Below are 26,207 nucleotides of genomic sequence, written 5' to 3'. Positions count from 1 at the left end.
TTACTTTAGGCATTCATCACTTCTGTGTACACAATAGATTTTTAAGTCAAAACATGCCAATACAATAAGTTATTTTGATCTATGAAGTGCACTAATCTCCCCATCAAGTCTATGACTCCGAGCAAACTAAATCACATTTGCAGAAAAAATAAGCTGTTTTAGTTTTTCATTACAAAGTTTTATCACCAAAAGAAGCTTTCGTTGAAAGCTTTAATTTTAATAGATTTTTTTTTTTTTCTGAGTAAATTAAATTTTATTTCTTATTAAATTGGTTTCACCGTTTTTTTATTTGTTGTCAACCGAAAGCCATGAGTTTTAATGATGAACCCAGAAAATCACATAGCTCACAAACATTGCTATCTGAACTGAGTGGAGTTCAGAATTCTTTAAAAGCATTGCATGAATCAACAGTAGCATAATCTATATCATTAAATCCACAGCTAGTATCAGGGACATTTATTCTATTAATTCCAGGATCCACTTGTGCTATTGGCATACTGTGCCTACAAACGTTTAAATATGAATGTGGTAAACAGAGATTAATTTAATTTCTGTCTAACAATAGAATAAAAATCATCAGACACTGTATGGAACTCACTGTAGATACAATGCTAAATATAACCTACACTAACATAAGCACTCTGTTTTATGAATGCAATACATATCCTGGTAATTCCAGCAAATACTTCTGCTCTAATCAGAGGTTTGAATAGAGAATCAATGGCCTAGAGCATTAAGTGCCATGTAAAGGAAAGTTTTATTCAGATGTGAAAAAAGTCATCCTTTGCCTTTTTTTTTTTTTTTTTTAAAGAAAAGAATTAACATTCTCACTGTAAGACCAATTTGCTCTACAAGTTACTACATTAACCTTCTTCGTAATTTTCTTTAGCTGCTTTCAAAGCAGCCTGAGAAATTCAGATACGTTTTCCACTTACGCTTGGAAATTCACCCAAAATGGCATTGTCTGTTTTTCAAGAATCAAAAAGAACTTTAAAGTTTCTACTGAATAACATAATTTTTCTTCAGATGGTGCTTCAGAAGGCAACTGTAGTTTAGATTCATTGCATTTATGTACTTCAAAACCATGATTATTTACTATCATATACAAGTTCAAACACTGAAGATCAGATTGTATGCTCAAACAGACACATTTTTCCTCTATGGTTCCAGCCTTCTAAAATCCATGAGTTCTGTAGTTAAAACACCCTCCCATAAACCTAAAGAATGATAAGAGACCTACCTTGGAAAGTCCGCCTACTTCCAAATAGAAGCAGATAATGAAAACATTCCAGGTGACCCACAGGGCAGTCCACACCGTGTACTAAACACAAAGCCGGATGAAAGCAAAAAGACAGAAAAATAAAACGTGAAGATGAAAGAACTTTATACTGAGCAAATCAATAATAAAATACTGATATCAATAAGCATTGTTCTTCTGGGAACAGTCAAGGGCAGAGTTCAGAAAAGGAGTTTTCCCTGCACAAGTCCCCTAAGAATCACAGGAAATTACAAATCCAATACTCTTTGCTGTTCTAAATACATACTAATAAAACAGATTTATTCTTTACAGTTTTACACTACTCTACTGGTACCAATTAAAACCAAAATGCTGACTTTTGGGACAACTGTGAGTCATTTGTAAATCATGACTTAGCTCTGTTAATGCACATTTCAGAATAGTATAGTAATTTAAATGCTCCATATTCTACAAAATATTATGAAGAAAGATACAAGGAAAAACAAAATGTCAAAGAAAACAGAAAATCTATTGATCTGATATTTAGAACTTGCTAGAAAATAAAAAGGAGAAAGGTTAGGATATTTTTTAAGAGTCTTTAAGTAAAAGATATTTTAATTAGATCATTATTTCAGCTGATTGTGTCTGGCTCATTAGTTCTCCAACCCTTGTGGCTGTGAACATGATTCTACAATGCACCCTTACTGGATGAATGTATCTACATCACTTCTGGGTTCTCCAGTGCTTTCCTCTAGTGCAAGAATGACCCTATACTCCACCCACAGCATGTATGGGAGATTAATTTGTCTGTCTTAAATCATCTTTTGCATTTTAATTGTCAGCATAATTGACTGGCACTGTTTCCTTATGCTGTTTATCTATATATGACAGTAAAACTATGCATAATTAACTATCCAAACAGCTCAGCTCAGAAGCATTTATGTCTGACTAGTCAAGTGCATACCCAACCATGCTGGGGCTACACCCACATAAAAATATAACGAGCAGTGGCAGCACAACTTTACATGTATGTGCTTATAACCTTCACAATGGAGAACTGCTGCTAAATAGCTTTGCAAGTCTACTTAGCTGTGACCAGGTGAGGTTAATATGCTATTGTTTTGCTTCAATGCACTCAGAAAAACTTAACACCCTAATCTGCACTATGCTAGATCCTGTTTCCATTCCAGGCACATTGTCAGCTTGGCTTTGTTGGGCAGGTTTCAGTTATGTTCTCCTCCTCCTTCCTCTTCCTATGGCATACAATGATAGGTTCAGCTGAAGAGGGCTGAAGTTTTCCACTCTTTGATTACACGAGAATATAACAGTTTCTGTACGCAGGTTAGCTGGTTTAATTTATTTTCTTTATGTAGTAATTAGGATGTTTGGAGATGTCTATGACATAAGAAGTAGATCATTAATAGACAAAATGAAAGTAACACTCCTGGCCCATTTCTGCTGGCTTCCAGAGAAGGTCAGGGTGGCAAACTAAGGGCTGTGTTATAAATTAGACAAAGCAGCTGTGGACTGTGAACAATATAAGGTCTATTCAGAAGATTAACTTAGAAGAGGATATCACAGTTTTTTCTGTTTGCTGACTTTGTAGTAACTCACCACAAACTCTTGATTTTCCATCGTATGTCCTAAGAACATCAGGTGCAGAGTGCTCAAAATTAATGAATCCTTAATACAATGCCAGCTGCTGGAATTTCAGTCTTATTAAGGCACAGCTGCTCATATACAGCAGATTTCTGAATATTGAGGAGAATTCCACTTTTTAAGAAAGATTTTTTCATTTGTCAATGAATGAATTTTATCATCATAATAAAAATAGGAAACATATTTGATCTGCAGGCCATGCCAAATCTGTTAAGGGTCTCGTTCTGTTACATGGGTGCAATTCTATGGGCAATTATAAACCACACAGGCAAAACCTATCTGTTTTACAAAGTCAGGACCTGCTCAGTTACATATCCACTTGACAAATACTGAAGGAGAAGTGATGATTCAAAACCAATGTGTACCTTGAAACCCAGCTATTGTGTAAGAAAGTGGCTCCTCCAACACTCACTGAAGAGCAGGAATATAAATATAGGCTCTGTATTGGTTAAGTACATGTTACATAATTACATATTCAGTAATAAGTCCTACTTAATTTTTATAAGTAAGAAAATTATTCTTCACACTTAAAAACACAGCTTTTTGATCTTGCAAGTAGCATATTTTTTCCTTGTATAGCATCATAGATGCTTAAGGAAGACTGCATTAATAGAAAACTTTAAAGAAAACAAAAGCAAGAAAGCAAAATGAGGAAATAGAATTCTAGCTATACATGCTATATTAGTTTTCCTTTTCGTGGCTGTGTAATACAATGCAAACATCAATTAAATCATTATATATATATATTTTTATTTTAGAGGATCCTACCTTACTCACTCACTGAACAGCTAACTTAACACTTTGTTTCTCTTTGTCACTCAGACCCTGCTCTGAAGACAGAATATTAATTTCCTCATGAGGTTTTCTAAGATGCTCATCGCTGTAATGTTAGAACTGCACAAACATTAACTAATTTATTTTATGTTATAAGGGAATGCTACAGCTCTCAGAATGCAAATGATGTTCTGATACATGCAGAGATTACATTCAGAAGTACTCGTACATTATAGGCATCCAATTTGAGATGCTTAAGACTTTGTTTTTCAGAACACTTGGGTTTATACAGAACTTTACAATCTCAGTGTTCAGCTCCCAGAGGCTGAGTGCTCAGCATGTGTGCAAATCAGACCACAAAGTCTCCAGTCAAGAACCCAGAACACAAGGGGAAAACAAAGCATGCAAGAAGTTTGGTTTGAGTGACCTGCCTTGTGTCAAAAAAGGTTTCACTGGTTGAGAGCAGAGAAAAAATTCAGCTACCCATAACTGCCTTCATAGCAAAAGCAGTCCTTTATTCCTGCAGTTTCATTGTTCCCATGTCTTTTGTTTTCTGCAAATCAAGTTTGTATTCTATAGCTTTCATCACCAGAAAACTGCAAAATGTCTGTCCTTTCTATTGAAAGTGAGGTGTCACTATGAAAATATTGGTATGCATCCATGCAGCTCAAAACTGAAAATATATAAAAGGATACCATTAAGATTGTACATTAATAATAGTTTTCCTTAGCTTTTTTTTTTTTTTTTTTTTTTTTTGTGTGTGTTCACAAAAATTTATAATACTTTCTGAGCATTAAGTGTATGTGTGTAATTTTTTATGTATATACACTTTCAAAGTTTAAAACAACAACTTGTAATAATATTCCATGATGTGGTATCACACTTAACACCTGCTTAGGTCACTAAAAGAGGAATACCTTATAGATCCATTACAAAAAACTGTGCTTTGAACTAGTGGAAAAATTGACTACAGTGATGGTTTGTTCTCCTCTGTGTGATGGGACAACAGGCACAGGAGCATGTCATGTGAAGTGTCAGACAGTTGCTCTCAGTGGAGGAGTGGTCAGCCTGAAACATCAGGTCCAAGCTGATCCACAGGGTTAATTTCTCTCCCAAGACACTTAAGTTAATCTGTTCACGACCTGAGCTGCCATTCAACCTCTCCTGCCCCATGTCCTGAACACTACCCAGGTGATCCTGCTGTTTCTGCACACTCTCATCCTACCCACATCCAGCCTCTCCTGCCCCAGTTCTTTGGCCAGCCCCATTCAGTTTCTGCCAGGCCCATCTGGTCTAATGCTCAGCATCAAAATCCTTCCTGTATCTGTCATCATTTTCCACATAAATTGAAGTAATAGGGGAAGCTGTGTTTTATTTTGTTTTTTGTTTTTTTTTTTTTTATTTTATACTCCACATCATGCACTACCTAAAGGTAATGTGGATATTATCACCTAACAGGTGCCTTCTGCTGAAAAGAAGCTAGGACATTGGTGATAACCTCTGCTGATTTCTCCCCAGAATGCACTGTATGTTTTCTTACTTTTGGACTTTTGCCCTAGGAATGTTTGGGGTGAGGTAGTATTTGGTGTCCTGTAAGTTATGCAGAGAGTGTACTCCCTAAACATCACAGGTTAAATTAGTATTCATCCCAGGAGGTTCCTTTCAGATCCCTTCTTAACGCCAGGCTCCTTGTAACAGGATGCCTCTTGTGCCTCTACAGGTCACTTGCACACTGAAAGTGTTGCAGGGATACCTTTCGTACACCAGTGAAATATAACCACTTCCAGAGTTAAACCATTGCAATTGGATGGGAACAATGTCACAAATAGAAAGGGTTAAGGACAGTTGTGAAGAATGGCTTGTTAAATTGAAAGATAAGAGAGAAAAGGGAAATGTCTAACTCTGAATATTACAAGGGTTGTGGGACAACTTTAGCTTTAATGAATAATCTCAGCACCTCTTCTGATGTAGTGTCTTGGCATTAGCAGAAATAAATGTTGGCTCAGAGATGCTTCAAGGGAAAGGCAGCAACTACTGAATCATCAGATCTTCTTCTATTAGGTACCTGGCTATGCCTCAGAGGCACCAGTACTTACACAGCCCTCCTTAGCTGTATTTGTGGATGACGAGGAAAGTGGCATAAATCAACATGATGGAACAGTAACAACTCAGGACTTACAGAAAGGGTATTCAAGGAATAATTCCGGTTATCTAAATATTTCACGTGTTTTGAAACAGCAAGTCTTTGTACAGCATTTGTTTGAATACTGTGTAAAGCAGTCTTGTATACTGTCCAGCCTTTTTTTTTTTTTAGAGAAACTGCTTTTTCAGGTGTACAGATTGCCTATATATAATATTATTTATTGGAATAAATTACAGCAAGTAAAGAAGAAATTTATTCTTTCTATTCCCCCTATATGAGTGCATTATTTTCATCTCTCACTGTTCATTAATACATTCATGTTCAGCTTTGGGCCAGGTTTGTGCAATTTAATCTATATGACTCATAGTTCGGAAAGCTTTTGAAGTCCCATATCAGAAATAGAAAGAGGGAAAAAAAGACAACTTTAACAAGTATCCTATCATCATCTTTAATCAATTTTAACAGCTTGAAAATCTTGCTGGTGATAGCAAGTTCTATCAAAAAAAAGGAAAAGCATGCATAGGGAAACAGATCACAGCAAAGCTCTGGAGCTGTGTGACCAGTGTATTACACTGTAGTTAGAATTCAGATTTAACTGTTTTTTTTTCTTCTTTGCAAATGTTTGTTGTGTAAATTTCAGATGAGCCAATATGGGAAAATTAAGAATCGGCTCAGCATTTTTATGTCTCCTGGGAACGTTCCACTGATTTAATTCAGCCACAAAATATCCAAGTACTGAAAATAACACAACTGCTTAGTGACAGAACAAATTGTTCACAAGAATTGATCTACATTAGAAATTAACATAAAAACTGTTAAAAATAATTATTATATTTAAAACTAACTAGGACATTTGAAGTTAATGTTATTTCTCTCTCTGTGTTTCCTAAGCTGTTCTGAGGACTCAGAATTTTACTTATGAGCAAGTGAAATTCCAGATTTATTTCAGAATGACCATTTTTATAGTCCTGTATCCAAAGGCCAGTAGACTAAGAATGTCAGACACAACAATTGTATTTGACAGTGATGCTTCATGAGTTGCGTTTCTCAGTCCAAATTTCATATCACTCAAACTATAAGAAAAACTCATTTATTTTTTTTTATTATTTTTTTTTATTCAGACTTTTACTTCACAGTGGCTATGTTTATACTGTTGTCAAATCAATTACTACAGCTTATGTAGTTATTAAATGCTAGTGTTAAACTAACAAGCTTGGGTTTGATGACAGTGGGAGGGGCAGAAGCATCCAGCTGCTTTTGAGTTTATTCAGCTTCTATTGCAGCCCTCACTGAGCATGATGGCTCCAGGTACCTGCACCAAAAGCCTTTTCAGTTGTGTCTGCAGAACAACACTCTCATATTTGACTACAGTATAGATGTGTTTCAAATTATAGCCCTACATGTAACACATTTATTTATTTATTTCCCATCCCTGGCTTATTTTAAAGTTTGAGCAGAGAGAACATGGCATACTTAGCATAGAATAGCAAAGTGAAGGCTTTTGTGTAACTTCTTTAGTCAGGGAAGTCTCCAGTCACAGCCTTCATCACACAGAAAATACATTAAAGATCTCTTTAGGACAAAGCAGGGTCCATAGAGCAGGTCAGCCCAACTGAAGGTTCCTATAGAAGTATGATAGAATATCATAGGGACAATTTGCGGACATGTGCATTAGATCAATTTTCTGTAGACAGTTTACACAAGTAAACTGTTGTATCTGACATGATTTTTCATTACTTCAATTTTTTTGAATTCTGATAAAATCAGAATTCAAAGCAAAATTCAGCAAAGACGATTTCCAGGGAAGTCTTAAGGAAAAAACAATAGATACTAAGAACTTTTCAGGAAGTATTTGATTAGTCTTTCAATTAGCTTAATCTAAACCAGAAACTTCAGTAATCAGAGTACATAAAAACACATCACAATATTTCTTTTGCCAAACCCACAGAAACAAACTCTCACTCTGGAGTGGGATGCCAACCACGATCATATCCAGGAGCTTAGATGTGGCTGAAAGTACAGATATGGACTTGGAAACCCATTTAGAGCACAATTCACTACTCAGTCTGGCTAGGAATCTTGCTGCATTCTGTGTTTAAGTTACATTGAAATTCAGGTTGGTGGTGAAGATTTGCATTAAATAGACTTTACACTTGAAGCCAGTGGTAAAAGTTTACTACTATAATGGGTGGAATGTGATTTCATAGGGTATCAGAAGCAGGGAGACAGTCTATGTCCTCCCCTAGGAGAGATGCCTTCAGATTCCTTTTTGTCTTGGACAAGTCAGCCTAAAGCTGGCACTCATAGGAGTCTTTGCTGTCCACACCATGCATTTCTTTAGGGCTTCTGAGGACAGCTGCTGGCAAAGCCAGAGGAAGCACAGTTTCTGGGAAACATGTTATTGGAAGATCCTCAGGCTATAGCTCAAGGAGCACTTTAAGCTGGTGTAAGCCTTCACTGCTGCAGAAGAAATCAATGCACTTGTCCCCCTCCTCTGACTGCTTGTTCCCATTTCCCCTCTCCCACCTCTCCCTTCTGCTGGAGCAAGCCTTATAGTGAACCAAGTCAGAGAGCTGACCTGCACTTAAATTAACACCACAAAAGAAAATGGTTGCTTTTCAGCTGAATCTGTTCTAGTTTGACAATTTATCAAGTGGCTGAAGTGACTCTTGTGCTGGTGCAAAAGAAGGATCAGCACAGGGACTAAAAGAAGCAGCTGAGCAAAGGGAGGATTACAGTTTATGCGGGTTTGAGGCATTCGATGTCTTCAGCCTGAGGGTGAAGCTAAACAAGAGGCTAAGCTGACAAGTTTGTAGCTAACAATAAGGGCAGTCTTGCACCTCCTTTCTTCCGTGATGCCTCTGCACTGCTGCTCATGACTGTGCAGTCCCAATCCCCATCTTATGCTGGCCCTGGCACCAACTGGGAACCTCACAGACTGTATTAACTTCACTGAACTAGCAAAATACTCTCCAGTTTTTGCTGGGTTGGTTTTCTGAGAGCTTGGGATTGGAACTGGCTCACCTAAGGGTCTGGTAAACATCTGCCAAAGTTGGTGGAGGGGCTGTGGAGAAGTATTCAGCCAGGTAGAAGAAAATGGGGAATAGGGAGGCATGTAAGACACCCCTTCTGCTGATGTTGAGCTGTGAGACTGGTACTAGACAGCCTGTGTGCTTTCACTCTTCAGACTTCATCATTCCTAATTCACTGGGAATCTTTCATTAGTAGGAATGGGAACTGCTCAAAAGTCTTGATCTTCCCAAGTAACGAGTATTCACAGTTGCATTAATCGCTTAAATATATGCTTAGATCAGGATGTAAGTTAAGTTAAATGTGAGGAATAAGTATCTTGGTGGGATGTTTCTTTAATTACCAAGCTTTAAACCTTTACTTTAAAATAGTTTGATATAGTCTAAAATGTTCATTTACATTTGAAAAATATAGAAGCAGTCAACATCTGTTGTTCTTCATTCTGACAGCAAAAGCAGAGCTTCCACCACTGAACAGCAGAGCTGAACTCGAGGGACAAGAGATTTGTGTTGTTGCACTTCAGACACCAATTTCTTGTGTAATTTTACAGATGCTTACCCTCACTTGCTTCCATTGTCTTATGTATAAAATGAAGAACATGAAGCAGAAAGGTGAGTGATCAATACATGGATGATGCTCTGTTCTCCAGTGACAGGTATCAGATAAAAATGTTATTATTTACATCAATCCATTTTCAATTATTTATAGTCTGCTTGTGAAATTTAGCTAATGTGAGTGTAAAGAACCTCAACATTACCTTGGGTACAGTTTTTGTTCACATTTAAGACATCAAGAAGAATTACAGGATTTCAGGCTTGACTAGAAAAGATGAAGCCTTTTAAGCACTGTTTTAATGAGCCTTTCCTAGCAGACATTTATTTCAGTCTTGTGAGGAAAGAAAAGAAGAAAAAAAAAAACAAAAAGAAAAAAAGAAAAAAAAGAAAAAAACACAACAAATTTAGCCTCTTAAAATCCATTACTGGCAACACAACTGAAATGTTCCAGATACAGACAATGCCAGGTGAAAATGTAATAATGATCCATTAAGAAGAGGTGGTGGGGGAGCAAAAGGGATATTTCTGATGGGTGTTCCTTCACAGCTTTGAAAGTTGTTGAGTTTGTTATTATTATTATTATTTCTGGCTATGTTGTGAACATAGGAAGAAGTCTGTGAAGCTCCAAGTTACAAGCATCAGAGTTAATTCACAACAATTTGGGGTCAAGGTGGTAAACACACATTTTGGCAGGTCAAGTTATAGTTATATGTAAGTAAGAGCAAGATGTCTTTGTAACCCTTGTGTCAAATTGCTTCTCCCCATTTAAGAGGAAGATGTAGCCAAATATGACTTGTTCCTTTTTTATTATTTTTATTATTATTTTTTTTAATGGCCATTGATTCTGTTTTTCTATTGCAAAGTGAACAATATTTTTACCTCTTTTCTTCATTTAATTTATATGTAACATAATTGTAGATGTTCCCATGACCCATCCTAGTATTTAATTCTATAAAGAATCTTACTAATAGCTTGTATCACTGTCATATTTTTGCAGCTCTTTCTTTAAGCTATCCATTCTTATAACTTCCAAAATTTCAGAAATGCTACTCACTAGTCCTCAATTTGCAAAAATACATAGGGACTCTGAACTTTCTACAGAAATAACATCCGGTGTTTTGAGGCCAAGAAGATTATGCATTGTAATGTGACAAGTTTTAAAACCAATTGCAAAAATAATATAATATAAATGAGACTTACCACAACTATATATCGAGGCCTAAACTGGATGGTTCCAAACAAACCCAAAATGACAACTATTATTTGTAGAAAATTGCCAAGGATAGGAGCCCATTGGAAACCAAGGAAGTCAAAGATCTGTCTCTCTAATGCTGCCAGCTGTAAGAAAACACATAAACAGAACATCCACTTTTTAATTATGGGTGACATAGAACACTTTTCACTTTTTGTTTGTTATTTGTACGAGGCTTCACTAGATTGAAATACTGCAAAATTCTGGAAACTGTAGTTCCTGGGTGTAGCCCTTAGTAGTGTTGTCAACATGCTGCTATCTGAAAATAGCTACTAGTCAGCATTCAGATCCCCTCAGAAGAATCCTAGATGTAGCTACATGGATATATTCCTGGGAGTTCACTTATGCAGGAATTAAGGAAGCCTGCTGGAACTTCATTGATTTAAGGATACAGGCTGTGAGAATGAATGGCTGTAGAAAAAGTTGGAAGACCTTGGAATAAGCTGCTCCAAAACTGAGGGCCAGATGGGCTACCTGCATGCTGGCAAAAGCTGCTAAGATACTTTGGACACCTCTAATTCGGAAAGACACAGAAGCAGCCTAATGGCTCTCTCCCCACTATCCACATTGTACTTTGGGAATGCATTTTTATAGGTGTAGAAATGAAGGAAGCTAAGAAGCATCATCCTTAGGTATAAATAAGCAGCATCCTTAGGTATTTCTGCACTTCTGAATATATAGAAAAAAAAAAAGAGGAAAATAAAAAGCCAGATAAAAATCATCTTCTTGCTCAGCTCCTCCAGCAATTTCTGAATATTTCTGCTAGAATGCCAGCTTTATGCTGACAAACCCATTTTCTACTCATTCTTGACAATCCAGCCTATTGTTCTAAAGACATTAAACCCAGAGTTTTCCTGGCAGCATACTTGTTCAAGTTTAAACTTGGTTCAATATTTTTCTAGCCTAGCAAGACTTTTTTTGAGCAGCTAAACAGAACCCTATTGAGCAACAACTGAGTTGCTGTGCTTGTCAGAATTTATTACACATCTACTTGATTTTACTACATTGTTACAAACTCTAAAATTTACTGAAATATGCACTTAAAATATTTATAACCGAGACAGATGGAGTAAGCATGGCCCTACGAATACCAATCAAAGTATTATCATATGTGGGTATTTGATGTAAAACATTACTTTCTACTCATAATGGCCTGATTCAATTCTCACTTACAAGATGGGGCTATGTGTAGCTGAGAGCAGAATACATCATTTCTGTACAAAAATCACCCCTTATTTAAGTCATGAAATCAGGAGTCTCTATGCTGAGGTTCTTAAATATGATAAATCTAAACAATTAAATGAACAAAGGTTAAACCATAAACTTGGTGCAGCTCCTCTGCAATTAGTAAAGTTTCTCTGATCTTTATCAGCTAAACATCTGGCCGGGTATACATAAATAAAAAATTATCACACAGCAGACTATTAAAATGATAATATCCTCCTGGACATGTGGGATGCTCATCTCTTTCTTTTGGTTCAGTAGGTAAGGGAGAACATCAGAGGGAACAGCACTCATGTGAGAAAGCTGTCCGCTTATGTGGCATTAGCTCTCTACCTCACTTTTGCCTACTTCACACTCTGTCCTCTCTTCTACTAACTTATTGTTCTGTAGCATATTAACTGTGTTTTTTTATTATTATGATTTTTTTTTTTTTCCTGTAGGTATGGAATATAACTACAGAAGTCAATGCCCAAATCCGGAAAAATGGCATATGGACCTCAGGAGGAATTTTAGTTGTGTAAAATCCTCACAGAGTAGTTTGTCACCTACACAAAAATATGTGGTCTTTCTAACAACAGTGACCCTGATGTTATCCTCACCATGTTTTCAACTTGTAGTAGATTCAGGGACATTCAGTAGCTTCATCATAATAGTGACCTAGTTGGCACTTCACTAGCAGAGCCTCAGAATCACTAGCTTTTTCAACCACTTTCCAATGCCTTCCCTCAGGCAATTCAGATGATCTCACCTTGGGAATACTCCTGCCTGTAGCTTCCCTAAACCATAGGATACATCACACAATACAGTGCAAGGGTGCCCCAGTTCCCATGTGAAATGACAGAGAGTTTCAAAAACTCTTTGGCACAGGCAGAACTCAGTATTTAAGGTATTAGCAACAACAAAGCAAGACGCCTGTCCTATATCATAAGAGGATATAAGCAGAAGATATTTATGATATCATAAATATGATATCAGAGCCAGAGCAATTCCTACCACTGCAAGGGGAGATCTTTTGGGATCAGCAAGACATTCAAATAATTCACTGACTGTATTTTTTTCAGAGACAATATATCTTCCTCCTGGATCCACAACGTTACCAACAACTAAGCAGGGGATGGCGCATGCTGTGAAGGAGCTGCTGGAAAATCTGATGAAACTGCACCTGCATGTGTGATTGTACCAAAGACTATTTCAGGGTCTGCATCTGGAACAGCCTGAGTTAATTAGCTGACACTTGTACTCAAAATCAGATTCAAACCTGCTCATCAACCACCTTTGTCCTGATACTCATTCAAGCTCTCACCTAGCAAAGCCTATGCCTTCACCCGCAGTAATGAATTGAGCACGTCATGTAGTGCTCCCAGCACTGAGGGCAGCTGGCTTAGGATTTCCCTCCTGCCTCCAATGAAGAGTCCTTGGCTCTGAAAAAGGGAAGCTGTGCCCCAGATTCATATCTACCTACTCAAAATGGTCCCTTGGGCATGAGTGCACTGGCTGGGGAGACAACTGGTCACAACCTGCTCACTTAACATGAGGGAGGACTCCTGACCGCTCACTTGCACCCCCAGTGGTGTGTCTGGCTTCTTTCCCTGGCATATCTGAAACACCTAGAGCAGTCTGAGAGCCAAAAGCACAGATATGGATGAAGTTGTTTAGTATGTGCCTCTTCTTAGGAGCAATCTCTCAGAGATACCTGGAGCAGTGCCTTAAATTCCTGGAAGACTGTGCTGTAACGGCAACAAACACAGCCTCTACACTTTGCCAACAGGACCATGTTAACAGGCTTGGTACCCAGCTCATGCCTGATCTGAATCAGAAACAGTTTGCCTTCATGTGTCCATCTTGGTATCTGCCAAGCAAGGTCAGAGCTACACGTGCCAGGACTGGGCTCCCATAAAATTGGGCAGTGGCCAGAAGCACCTTCCCAAATGGAGTTCTACAGATATGTATATGCACCTTAGGCATTTGCACACATACTAAATAAATAAATAAATAAATAAATAAATAAATAAATAAAAATTAGCCTTTTTATTGGCTACTGTGATAAAGGCATCCACCATAAACACTGAGAAATAAGGTTCAATTTCTTCTCCTCCCACTTACATAGACATCCATTCTTCTCCTACCTCCTATCCACTATGATCCCCAGGGGAGAGCTTCTTCCTGAAGCAATGTCAGTAGCCAAATAAAATAAAATAAAATAAAATATTAAAAATTAACATTTATTGAGTCCAGAAGAGAGCACAAGCAGAAATGGGAGTTTATAGCCTACTGCTTAGGGCACTTATCTGGCATTGGGAAAGTTGCTTGTATTTCTTGCCTGCAGGGCTCTTTATTTTTATATACAATGACAGCACGTAAAGCACAGGAGTCCTGGGAGCAGGATGCTGAATATACAGCAACATTTCTTCCCCACTAACAAGGGCTTTCACCATTGGGTTATGCAGTAAGATTTGCCTGTGCAGCTAGGTCTCATTTATTTTGTTCATGTCGCCAACACAGAGTAATTTGTCTCATCCCTAAAACCTTCAGAATACATTAGTGGGGAAAAAAAAAATCTACAGAAAAGAGGTAGAGGCACGTGGGTCCTGCTCAAATTACTATCCTATTCTTAATTACAAAATCTTGCGGACAGCACAGATAGAAGTTAAAAAAAATAACAATTCATCATAATGGTAGAGGAAATATATTTACTTCTGGATTCTTTATACGAAGAGCAATATCCACTAATAGAGATATATGTCACTGTTCTTATTTCTACTTTTTCACCCAAAAGAATCCCCAAGCAGAGGTGAAGGACACAGGCTTTTTAGCTCTATATAAATGACAAAAAAGCAGACCCTAACCCAGAGTATGATTAAGGTAATTAACTGCATTGAAATCAACAGAATAAAAGGAGGGAAAGAGGTATCTGTGCACAATTTCAGACTGCTTTTCTCAAAGAGTTACTTTACCCAGAGAATTTATGTGTTCAACCCCATTTTCAGATTATTCTGAGACAATCCAAACCAGATAAACCTTGAAGGCGAGACAGAGGTATCCAAAATTTGCTGGCTCAACTTACCCCATTGATAGAAGAATAGATTGTACAAATTAGAAGGGCAGAGGAACTCAAAATGAAATGGGGTATACTGAAGTAATTTGGGGGTTTGCTGCTTACCAGAAGGAGATAAGGAGGTCATATCACTTCCTTAAGAGGCACGTGTTGGTGGAGGCTGGCACCTTCACTACTAGTGACATCTCAGACAACAAAGTTTAGGAGTTTCCATCAAAAATTGTTGTTTGATATTGTTACTTACTGCTCAGCATAAAAGCAGAAAGAAACTCCAGATTTTTCTTGCAAACAAAAGAAGAGGGTTTCAGTTTTGGAAAGTTAAATACTGGAGGTTGTGAGAACTTTAAAAATTATATCAAAGTTAATAGGAAATTACATTTTTTAATTTCATAACAACACGAGGAAAAGGAAAGGTAATACTTCTTACTATTGCTGCCAAGAGACTGCTTTGATATTTAGTCATCATCAGCACTGACAATCTTGTAATGTAAAGTACTCAACTCAGGAGACCAGCACTAGCAGTAAAATGCTCTAGTGGGACTCTACCAGATCACTTAATGAAGACGTGCCACATTTTTCCTGTTCTTGTACCTCTTTGTTTCACTAAGTCTATCAAACATTCCCTGTGTCCCTTAGAGTGCAAGGAGGAAGTACTAAACTGCAAGATTGGGCTGCGCTAAAATCACACAGGCTGAAGTTTCTCTCAACATGTCAAAGTCATTTTGTGTTAAACGGTAAAGTGAGCTAATCTTTTTGAATTTTAAATTTCTCCACCTGGGTGGATCAACAAGATCATCCATGCAGCACATTTGGGACACCTCGAACAGACAAAATGTGGCAGCTGTAGCCTCAGTGACCCTACGGTGAAGCAGTAACAAAATGAACATGAGGCAGCGATCAGCAATGTTACATAGCATGTACATAACGAAATCACCAAGACGCTCCTAGTCAACAGACAGATCAAAAAACGCTTTTGAGATCAGGCTCCAACAAATATCCCTATGGAATTATGTCCTTTTCTAAATGCTCAGGTCCTATTATACTTCAAAATATATATCAGCAGCTGTCTGAGTGATGAGCCAGCACAGCAGAGTTCCAAAGTCAACATTTCAAAATAAGTGTAAAAATACAATTTCCTGTTCTGTCAGAAACTCCATGGATAACCCTCAGGTTTATATTTTAATCAAAAAGCTTTTGTATAAAAGACATGTTACTTTGAGATGAATAAATAACATTCATACATCCAAATAGATACATCCAGAATGGAAGGAGTCACTGGATCAAGAAAAAGGAGATTTTGTATGTAACACATCATTTTAGACAAGAAAAGTCTTTAAAATGGCTTAATACAAACATAGAAATATAAAATGGCTTCACATAAAAATAAAAGGTTAATGATACAGAGAAAAATCTTCAAACTTGATACCCTATAAATCACAGAGTTTACGAAGTTGAGAAAGTATAATATACTCTGCTTGACATTAAAAATCTGATTCAGCTTGTCATGTAAAACAATCCCCAGAAATAATAAGTAGAAAATTATCCATTCTATACCTAAAAAACTTGCATTCAAGAAATCTAAGTGCAACCATGAAATTCAATACGATGTATAACTATAGTTTTTTATAGTTTTGAAATCTTTTCTGAAATAAAAATTATTATAAGAACTATGACTAATACCCACACAAACTAAGGCTACTTCCCAAATGGACATAATACCCTAAGCTTTCAAAAAATGAAATAGTGTACAAAAAATAGTGAATCCAAAAATTATAGTCTGGAGCACTCATATTCTAAGTTCAAGTCAGGAATTATCCAAGCCATTGGTATTATGCATGTAAGACTCAGTGCTGGCTCATGTGACTAATAATGATCACAGGAGAAGTGCCAGGACACAGCACATCATACATACTAACTAGTGGTTCTAAGGATAAATACATTTTCTCCAAAATTCTGCTTCATCTTATTACCATAAATTTAATCTGTGGCTTTAGAAAGACAGTTTCTAGGACTTGAAAAATCCCTGAGGACTGTTGCTCCCTTTACAATTATCACTATTTTCCACAGCCGATGTGTTACCCTGAATTACAGACAAAGAATGGCTGAGGTTGGATGGGACCTCTGGAAATGCTTGGTCCAAGCCCACTGCTGAAGCAGGGCCACCCAGAGCAGGCTGCCCAGGACCAAGTCCAGGCAGCTTTTGAAGGTCTCCAAGGTGGAAAACTCCGCAGACTGTCTGGGCAACCTATGCCAGTTCTCTGTCACCTGCACAGTAACAAAGTGCATCCTGATGTTCAGAGGCATCCTCCTGGAGTCAATGTTAAGGCATATGCAGGACAAGGAGGTGATCCTGGACAGCCAGCATGGCTTCAACAAGGGTAAATCATGCCTGACCAATCCGGTGGCCTTCAATGATGGAGTAACTGCATAAGTCAACAAGGGAAGACTGACTGCTGTCATCTACTTGGACTTCTACAAGGCTTTTGACACAGTCCCATATGACATACTAATCTCTCAATTAGAAACATGGATTTGAAGGGTAGACCAAGTCCTACGAGGAGCAGCTGAGGGAGCTGGGCTTGTTCAGCCTGGAAAAAAGGAGGCTCAGGGGCGACCTTATCGCTCTCTACAGATACCTTAAAGGAGGCTGTAGCGAGGTGGGGGTTGGTCTGTTCTCCCACATGCCTGGTGACAGGACGAGGGGGAATGGGCTTAAGTTGCGCCAGGGGAGTTTTAGATTGGATATTAGGAAGAACTTCTTTACCGAAAGGGTTGTTAGACATTGGAACAGGCTGCCTAGGGAAGTGGTGGAGTGACCATCACTGGAAGTTTTCAAAAGACATTTAGATGTAGAGCTTAGGGATATGGTTTAGTGGGGACTGTTAGCGTTAGGTCAGAGGTTGTACTCGATGATCTTGAGGTCTCTTCCAACCTAGAAATTCTGTGATTCTGTGACCATCTGGTGGATAAGGAATTGGCTTGATGGCCGCATGTAGAGAGTAGTGGTCAATGGTTCTCAGTCCAGGTGGAGACCAATGATGAGCAGTGTCCCTCAGGAGTCTGTCTTGGGACCAGTGCTTTTCAATATTTTCATCAGTGACATAGATGATGGGATTGAGTGCACCCTCAGCAAGTTTGCAGATGACACCAAGCTGAGTGGTGCAGTTGATAACGAAGAATAGAGATGCCATTCAAAGGGAGCTGGAGAAGTGGGTCCATATGAACTTAATGATGTTCAACAAGTCCAAGTGCAAGGTGTTGCATCTGGGTCAGGACAATCCCAGACATGAGCACAGACTGGGAGAAGAACTCATTGAGAGAAGCCCTTCAGAGAAGGACTTGGGGGTTCTGGTGGACGAAAAGCTCAACATGAGCCAGCAGTGTGTGCCTGCAGCCCAGAAGGCAAACTGCATCCTGGGCTGCATCAACAGAGGTGTGACCAGCAGGTGGAGGGAGGCGATTGTCCCCATCTGCTCTGCCTTTTTGAGGCCCCCAGAGCTGCATCCAGGTCTGGGGCCCACAGAAGAAGAAGGATGTGGGGCTGTTAGAGTGAGTCCAGAGGAGGGCTATAAAGATGGTTAGAGGGCTGGAGCACCACTCCTACGAGAGAAAGGCTGAGAGAGCTGGGATGTTCAGCCTGGAGAAGAGAAGGCTCCAGGGAGACCTCATTGTGGCCTTTCAGTACTTAAAGGGTTTTTATAAAAAGGATGGAGAAGGACTCTTTAGTTGGGTAGATAAAGATAGCAGCAGCTAAAAAGCAACCATCTGACCACAGAGGAGATTCCCATTATATTTTTAATGATCTCAATTCACTTGTCTAGGTAAAATACTAGCTCTGGGGTGATTTTAAGATAGTAATCCCTTATAAAACTTCACTAAATACATTTATAAGATTATGTGGCATGAAGGTTATTGAATTTCAAGGAAGGTTTGGAGTAAATCACCGATGTTTACAGTACATTGAGTTTCATGTAGCAAAAAAATAAACTGCTAGCTTTCTGACAAGTTGTTGTCAAAGGAAAAATAAGCCTGATGATCTAATATTAAAAGCGCCTTCACATTGTTGGTCAGATAGGTAATGGATTGTCATTTGGATAGTGGTAAGAGTGGATAAAAGATAATGTGAAAGAAATATATGGGATTGTTGCTGAAGGAGCTTAGTAAAAGAGAAGTAGCAAAGGTTAGTGAAAGCCAAAGCACAGAAACAAAGAGAAGAAAGGCAGGTATGAGAAAAGTCCTTTTGAAGAGATTCTGTGTTGCCTTTCAAAAGTGAAGATTATTCCTTTTCATCAGCTATTCAATTCATATGGATCATATGGAAAATATTCAGAACAAGGTGATGGTCTTTCCACCATTCTTGTAAGTGCTTTAGTGAATAAGTGCATTAGAGGAGGATGGTACTGATAGCACATAAAATTACAGATAAAAAAATCATATTTGGGTAAAATAATTCAAAATAGTTTTGGGGAAAAAAAATTGTTAGTCATCAATACTCCATCAGTAGTTCTTTGAGAACTGCTTAAGGAAAAAGACAGGTAAGTAGAGAACAGTATATGCTCACTCTTTTTTGAAAGCCAACACACTGTACTAATTTCTCAAAACCAGCCACCACTAAACAACTGGCAAACAATTGATATCATCTGAAAATTCAGACCAAAGTGTAAAAAGGAGAAGCAGTAACTGGCAGGTCTCAGAAATCTGCAAAATTAACTGTCAGATATTGAAAAGGTTCTTTTCCTTAGCTCAGTTTTGCCACATCTTAACAAATGTTCTTTTTTTTTTTTTTTTTTTTTTTTTTTTTTAACAGCATTGTTTAACATTATCAGTCATGCACAAATCCAAATGTAATTCTTGAAGAAAAATGTTGTGTATATTCATCAAACTGAGTCCAAACATCCAGTTTTGGCTCAGATAATATCCCTGCAGAAGTCAACAGGAGCTTTGACTGCATCAAGACTGCAGGACCTGGCTCAGAAAGGCAATAGTACGTTATTTAAGAATATCATCAGCATAAAAGGAAGAGTCTGACATTATTTTTCTGCAGGGTCACCTGACTGCAGTGATATAAAAGGCGGCATCAAGTAGTCCCACTTCCCAGAGCACTATAGATGCCAGTGTGACATACCCAAGGCTGACTACTACATCTGTATCAAACAAACACTGTAAAAGTACAGTTGCAGTCTGTGGGTAGCCAAGATAGGGAAGAAGCCAGCTATTGCAGTAAAATCTCATAGCGCCAACTTGTTACAGCACAGTGATTTAAGATTGAATTTCAACCCTCCATTGAAGCTGTAACTGATCCCCAAATACTACAGTCAAGCCCCTTGGCTGGATGACTTGTACACTCCTACAACCAGCTGGAATGAATGTGCTTGAAGGGCATTCAAGATTCCCTTGGCTGATTATTTAAATGCCAGCACACATACAGCAAAAGATAGACTAAGAGATGGTTATAGTTTAAAGACTCTTAAATATTTCAATCATTTTATGAATGATGAAGTCCATGGCAAAAGATACCAGAAAAAGTGGAAAAGCAAATAAAAATATACCTTCTTTGTATTTATACCAAGCTACATAGACTGGAGCTTTAATCCAAAAGAATGGCTTTGTCACACCATTGTAACCCTGGATACCCTTAAATCCTAACTTCTCATAAATGTAGGTTGTTACTTATTTTCAATTTTTTATTTATTTGCACATTCAAACAAATCTAGTAGATCTATGTAGCTTTAGAGGCTTCCTGAGTTGCTGCTTACAAAATTGTGAAGTAAAGCAGCTACTGATAAACCAACAACAGTGAAAAAACATGTTTATTGTTTCTTGGAATTCTTAAGGCATAGAAGAGGTAACCAATGATAATAGCACTTGATAGCAGTGATGCCAACAGCCCTGGATTGATTCTAGATTCTGATGACAATGGTATCAAGCAAAAATTAAAAATATAAATAAAGAAATAAAAAGAAGGAAGAAGAAAGAAGAAAGAAGAAAGAAGAAAGAAGAAAGTAAGAGACTTGGAAGCACTTGCTGCTGGATCTGTACCAACGTGTACCTACATCTGTACCCCAGCATGAACAGACTGAGTGTATGAAGGGAGAGAGGCTGTGGGATGGGCATCCAGATTGCAATGCATGAGTCAAATTGAAATCTCTGTAATGTGTATAAAACAGTATTTAGGGCCTCTAATGGATGAATGGCATGCTTATTTTGGTGAAGTAACAATCCCCTTGTCTTATGAAATACGTCTAGTAGTCTTTTACGCCCTATAAACCCTTGGGTTTTAATGCGCCCTCCGAAAGAAGACAGAAATTCAACCAGCTGGAGCTCTGTTTAGGTGGGAAAGGAAGACACATGTTCAGAATTCAGGAGTCAGACAGAGGTCAATTTGGTCAAGGTCCAAGTTTAACCAATCCAGATTTTTTGATATGAGTTTTGGCATAAAACATCGAGTGGCACAAACTAGCTTATGGCAAGTTTTGTGAAACATATGGTTTCCCACAGGACGGTGAATTTTCTGTTAGGCTTTAGGACTGTGGTTCCAAAGAGACAGGATATCCTAAATCATCAACTCTCTTCAGGCAAAAATGAAGTATTAATCCAGGGAGCAAAGTAATAAAAATCAGGTGCTGTCTCTTCCTCCTAACATAAGACACAGAATAGAGTTTATTCCCACAGCTGGGAGGAGTAACTTTTCCTTTCTTTCCCCAGAAAATTCTGTCTAGTGCCTCTCTCAGGTTCCCAGCTATGCAGAAATAGAAAACAAACAAACAAACAAACAAAAACAAGTGTGCAGCTGCTTGGAGTCCCCAGATGCACACAGGAAAAAGGAGCAGTTTTGTACACACTCAGAAGTCTAAGAATACAACTGAAGATTTTGGTGGCTACATTGCAGTTCATTCTTATATTATCAAACACCAGGTTCAAGCATACTAGAAAAGGATTGTGGATCCTTTGACTTCTTCATTGCATATGGGTTAGATGAGAAAACTCTCTGATAATAGACTGCCTCCCATTGCCACATAAAATAGAAGTTTGTTTTTTTTTTTCTAGTTTACAGCATAGCAATAATATCCCTCAGCCTCATGAGTTATTTGGCCAAGAAGACAGATTGTTGTCTGGATAGAGAAAGTACATGCTCCAGCATGTTGAAAAGGCTGTTGCTTTTTCTTTTCTTTGATGAGAGAAAAAGATATTTAGGGAGTACTGAATCTACCTCAGTCTCTTCAGAAGTCTTCTTTACTGTTGTCTTTTTCTTCTCCCTTCAGAGTGCTGCTTCATCCCCACAGGCAGACCAGCTCACCTCCATGAAGCCAGACAAATGAGATTGTTCATGACATTATAATTGAGCAAGTCAATTTACACTGTTGTTAAGAAGGTAAACTGAAGTAAATGAACCTAAGGCAGAAGCATTTAGAGCAGATGTCCAGGGCATTGTTTGAAAAATAATAAATTCAAAACTGTTCTTTGTTCAATCTTCTGTATAATCAAGAACATTTAATGCTTCCAGCATCCATTCCATTTAATGCCTGCTGTCTGCTGAAATCCTGCAAACTCTCAGAACATACTGCAGGATCTGGACTGGCATATACCAGCTTGGATCTTCTAATTTTTACGGACCCAGTCAACTTGCAATTGGTGGTGGAAGTAGGCCACCACCAATTTTTTGTGGCATGTCCTTTGCATTAAATCTTTTTTTATTTTCCTTTCTTTCAAGTATCAAACTTTAATATCTAATATCTGATCCTGCAGCCTGGACACATATACAACATCCCATGAGCATCTTCCTGCCAGGTGCTATCAGCAAAAAGTAGGGCAACTGTTTTATTTTTCCTTTTCTAACCTCTCCCACTAAGAGAAAGAAAATGATAGGACTGAGTAGCAGCATGACAAATTATTTTGACCTCATGTTATCTAAAGTAATTTATCATAAATTTTATCTTATGAAAAACTTCCAGTAGAGGGCTGTATTTTAGAAAGCATTCTTCAGATCCTTCTGTGAGGAATAGAATAAGATGTGTGTGTGTACTAAATTCATGGAAATATAAGTCACAGGTTTGTTGAAGAACTGGGAAGAGAAAGGTGTTACGTTAATGCCCAAATTAGTGTCAGTGGCTGACATGTTAATCATGTTACTTTGCTACTTTAGAAATAAGAATGCTGAAGAGCACTTAAAGTACATGTATATGTAAAAAGCAGATTTAAATGAAATTTGCCTATAAAGGTGCTACTCAGTGTGCCATTTCAATACATTCATAGGGCAGGGAAGTAAGCTTAATCATGTATGAACAGACCATATTCTCCTGAACAGGGAGTGTCTTGTATATAGCATATAAATTGGTACATTAAAAGGCATTTACAGCTCATATAGACATTTAAGAACATTCCTATTAAAAATAATGGGACGTATGAAGTTCAAACATGGAAGAACATAACTACAGTTAGAAGTGGGTGACAACACAGCACTATCCTGCTTTAAGTCTTGCCTTTTATATTTATTCTGAGATCTGGCCATTCTCTTGAAGAAATAACACCCGAAATTTCCAGTGATTTTGTATCATTCCTGTTAAATGGAGAATGAAATTCTCAAAGTGTATATATACATATACACTCATATTTGTTTCCAATAAATCTGTCAACAAAAGCAGGGAACAGCATGTACACTGTAGAAATCTAGGTCCTAAATATGGAAGTGCCCTGCCATAAGGATGGTATCTTCTGCTGAGTGCAGGATTCTGCAAAGCCACTGAGTGGTGACTCTGGAAAACGCTGCAAGATTCATTGTGATAGAGCTACAGGGGACTAAAAGATTGTCTTTTGGGTCATCAAAGCCCATTCCCTGTTATCAAAAGCAATTCAATTCTATTACTGCTTTTAAGAATTCTTTAGGTGATATCTGAACTAGCTTGTTCCCACTACCCTTTCTGGAACGCAGTTCCAAAATGACATATCTTTCAAAGTCCAATATGCTGCACCTGCTTCACCTTGAATCCATCTTTCTTGAACATCCTTGGTCAGAATCATCTTAGCTGTGCAGATGAATTTTCATTTGTACCTTTTTATTTGAAAATATCTATTTTCATTGGCTATCAAATAAAAATATCTCAACTTTGGCTTGGAATTAACTGATAATCCATAGTTTATGAGAGAGTGACAGATGAATTATCATCTGAATGAAAAACAATTATTTAGGAGTAGGGATATTACTTTTCAGACACATTTTGAAACTCTAAATTATATATAAAGAACTAAAAAATTTTGTCATATGTGACCGTTTTTGGACCTCTTTCATAAAATAAGTGTTCCAATTGTTTAATCTTCATGTTTCCAGTCTACAGACCTTATTTCATTTCTCAGTGATTTGCTTCCATTTGTCTCATTATTTCCATTTAATCCTCTGACTTCTGATTTTTCTCCCTCAAATGACCTCTCTTTGACAAACAACACTAATTTAGCAGTTGTTCTGTTGTGTTCCTAAAAAGTTTATCTAGCCTTGTGCCTGCAAACCACACATATAGCAATTTTCTCCCTTTACTTTTTCCTGCTGCTCTCCACTAGTTCCACTGGTGGTATTTTAGTATGCACTACAAAAATAAGATAGCTAGTGATATTCAGTGGAACTCTTCATTTATCTCAGCAGTATTCTCTCTATTTATCCCATCAGTCAAATCTTCCCCAGCAGTCCTTTTGTCCATTCCTAATCTCAGCCAGCAAACAGAAATACCCAAGCTTGTCAACTGTCTTTCAAAATGACTGGAACATAAAAAACAAGTTGAGGAAAACAGGGGGACTATCACAATGTCACGAAATACACCATTGCTGCTCAAAGTATGAAAATAATTATCTAGAGATGCTCAGTAAGACTACACAGGCAGTAAGACTACATAGGCAAATGGGAAGAGTGATTGAAGTCATGCAATGTAATAAATACCCATTCTACAAAAATTCTTCTCTGGATTTCAGTGTACTGATCCCTGATCTCAGATGTTTGCAAAATTCCTGAAATACCTGCCAGTGCATCACCAGAAAGGGTGTTTGTATAAACACTATATATGTTATATTCAAAAAACAACTGACATAAGAATGCAACAGCCCTAATTAGCTGTCAAATGCCACAATTTTGTGCAGCTCTTTTCTGAGCTGCAGTACTATACTGTATCGGCCAGATCATTTGCATTGCCTAGTCCATTTATGGATAACAAAAATACTAGAGCCACTGTGCTGCATAAGATAGACCTCATAATTAGCTTTAGACATGATCTTCACTGTTAACAGCTGCTGCACAAATACCTCTATACCTCTAGGATATGATCTGTAGCTGTACAAAGTGCCCCATAGAAAACACAAAAAGATTAGATCATTTCATATAAGACCAGTGTTAAAGTAAATGCATAGATTCTACCTGAGTGCTAGCAGGGCAAAAACGCTTGACAGAATGGTTGGGGTTGGAAGGAAGCTCTGGAGGTCATCTGGTCCAACTCTCTGCTCAAGCAGAGCCACCCAGAGCAGGTTGCCCAGGGCCATGTCCAGGTGGTCTTTGAAGGTCTCCAAGGACAGACACTCCACAACTTCTGCAAGCAACCTGCACTAGTTCTCAGTCACCTGCACAGCAAAAAAGTGTCCTTTTTCAGGGCCTCTCAGTATGTAATTTCTAGTGAATTTCCATAGATGTGCTATGACAGTAACCGTGGAAAAGGGGTAACTTTGTGCAAACATAAGAAACTCCAAGGTATGTTTCTCTCATCAAAAGATGCTGTTTTTCTTGCTGTGGCAGACCCAAAAGGACTAAATCAGGATCAAACTCATAAACTTGAGCAAGTTGCTATTTCATAAGGGCGACGAAAGGAGATGATAACAAGAAGTGAGGACAAATTAGGGCAAAGGCTCTGGAAAGAAAACTTATTCTCAGTAGTTTTTCTTGAGACATTATGTGGGCTGTTCAGGAATGTATGAGCTACAGGATCACACAAATGAATGGTAAGTATGCCAAAGGTTGGAACTGCCCAAACTTACCTGCGGCTTCATGAGATAAAAACAGATCTTCATGATGCAACTAGAGCATCATGGCACTATGCAATTTTCTCTATAAAATCATGATGATTTAACTTAACTGAAATCATGATGGTTTAACTTAACTGAAATGAATGTCAGATGAATCAGAATCTGATTAGAGAAACCTGCTGTGAAGAAAAGTGTAAGACTAACCAATCGATTGATCAGTGAATTAAATGTAAGGTAAGGATTGAGAAATAAATGTATCTCTAGCATATGTAGAGGGAGACAGT

The 26,207-nt window shown here is 37.9% G+C and overlaps 1 protein-coding gene across 2 annotated transcripts in view; it reads right to left on the bottom strand.

Annotated features, from left to right (window-relative positions):
* Positions 1-26,207, bottom strand: part of NKAIN3 (sodium/potassium transporting ATPase interacting 3) — a gene marked incomplete at both ends in the record, with an annotated part of 372,746 nt that overhangs the window by 180,858 nt on the left and 165,681 nt on the right. For both annotated transcript variants that reach the window (XM_082752335.1, XM_082752334.1), the window contains 2 exons: positions 1,241-1,321; positions 10,598-10,735. In XM_082752335.1, coding sequence (XP_082608461.1) covers positions 1,241-1,321; positions 10,598-10,735 — 219 coding nt within the window. The remainder of the gene's footprint in view (positions 1-1,240; positions 1,322-10,597; positions 10,736-26,207) is intronic.

This window comes from Aythya marila (genome assembly GCF_965140915.1).
Source record: "Aythya marila genome assembly, chromosome: 2".
Lineage (NCBI taxonomy): Eukaryota > Metazoa > Chordata > Aves > Anseriformes > Anatidae > Aythya > Aythya marila.
Note: the sequence above shows the minus strand (reverse complement) of the source record. Positions and strands in the feature narration are given on the sequence as shown.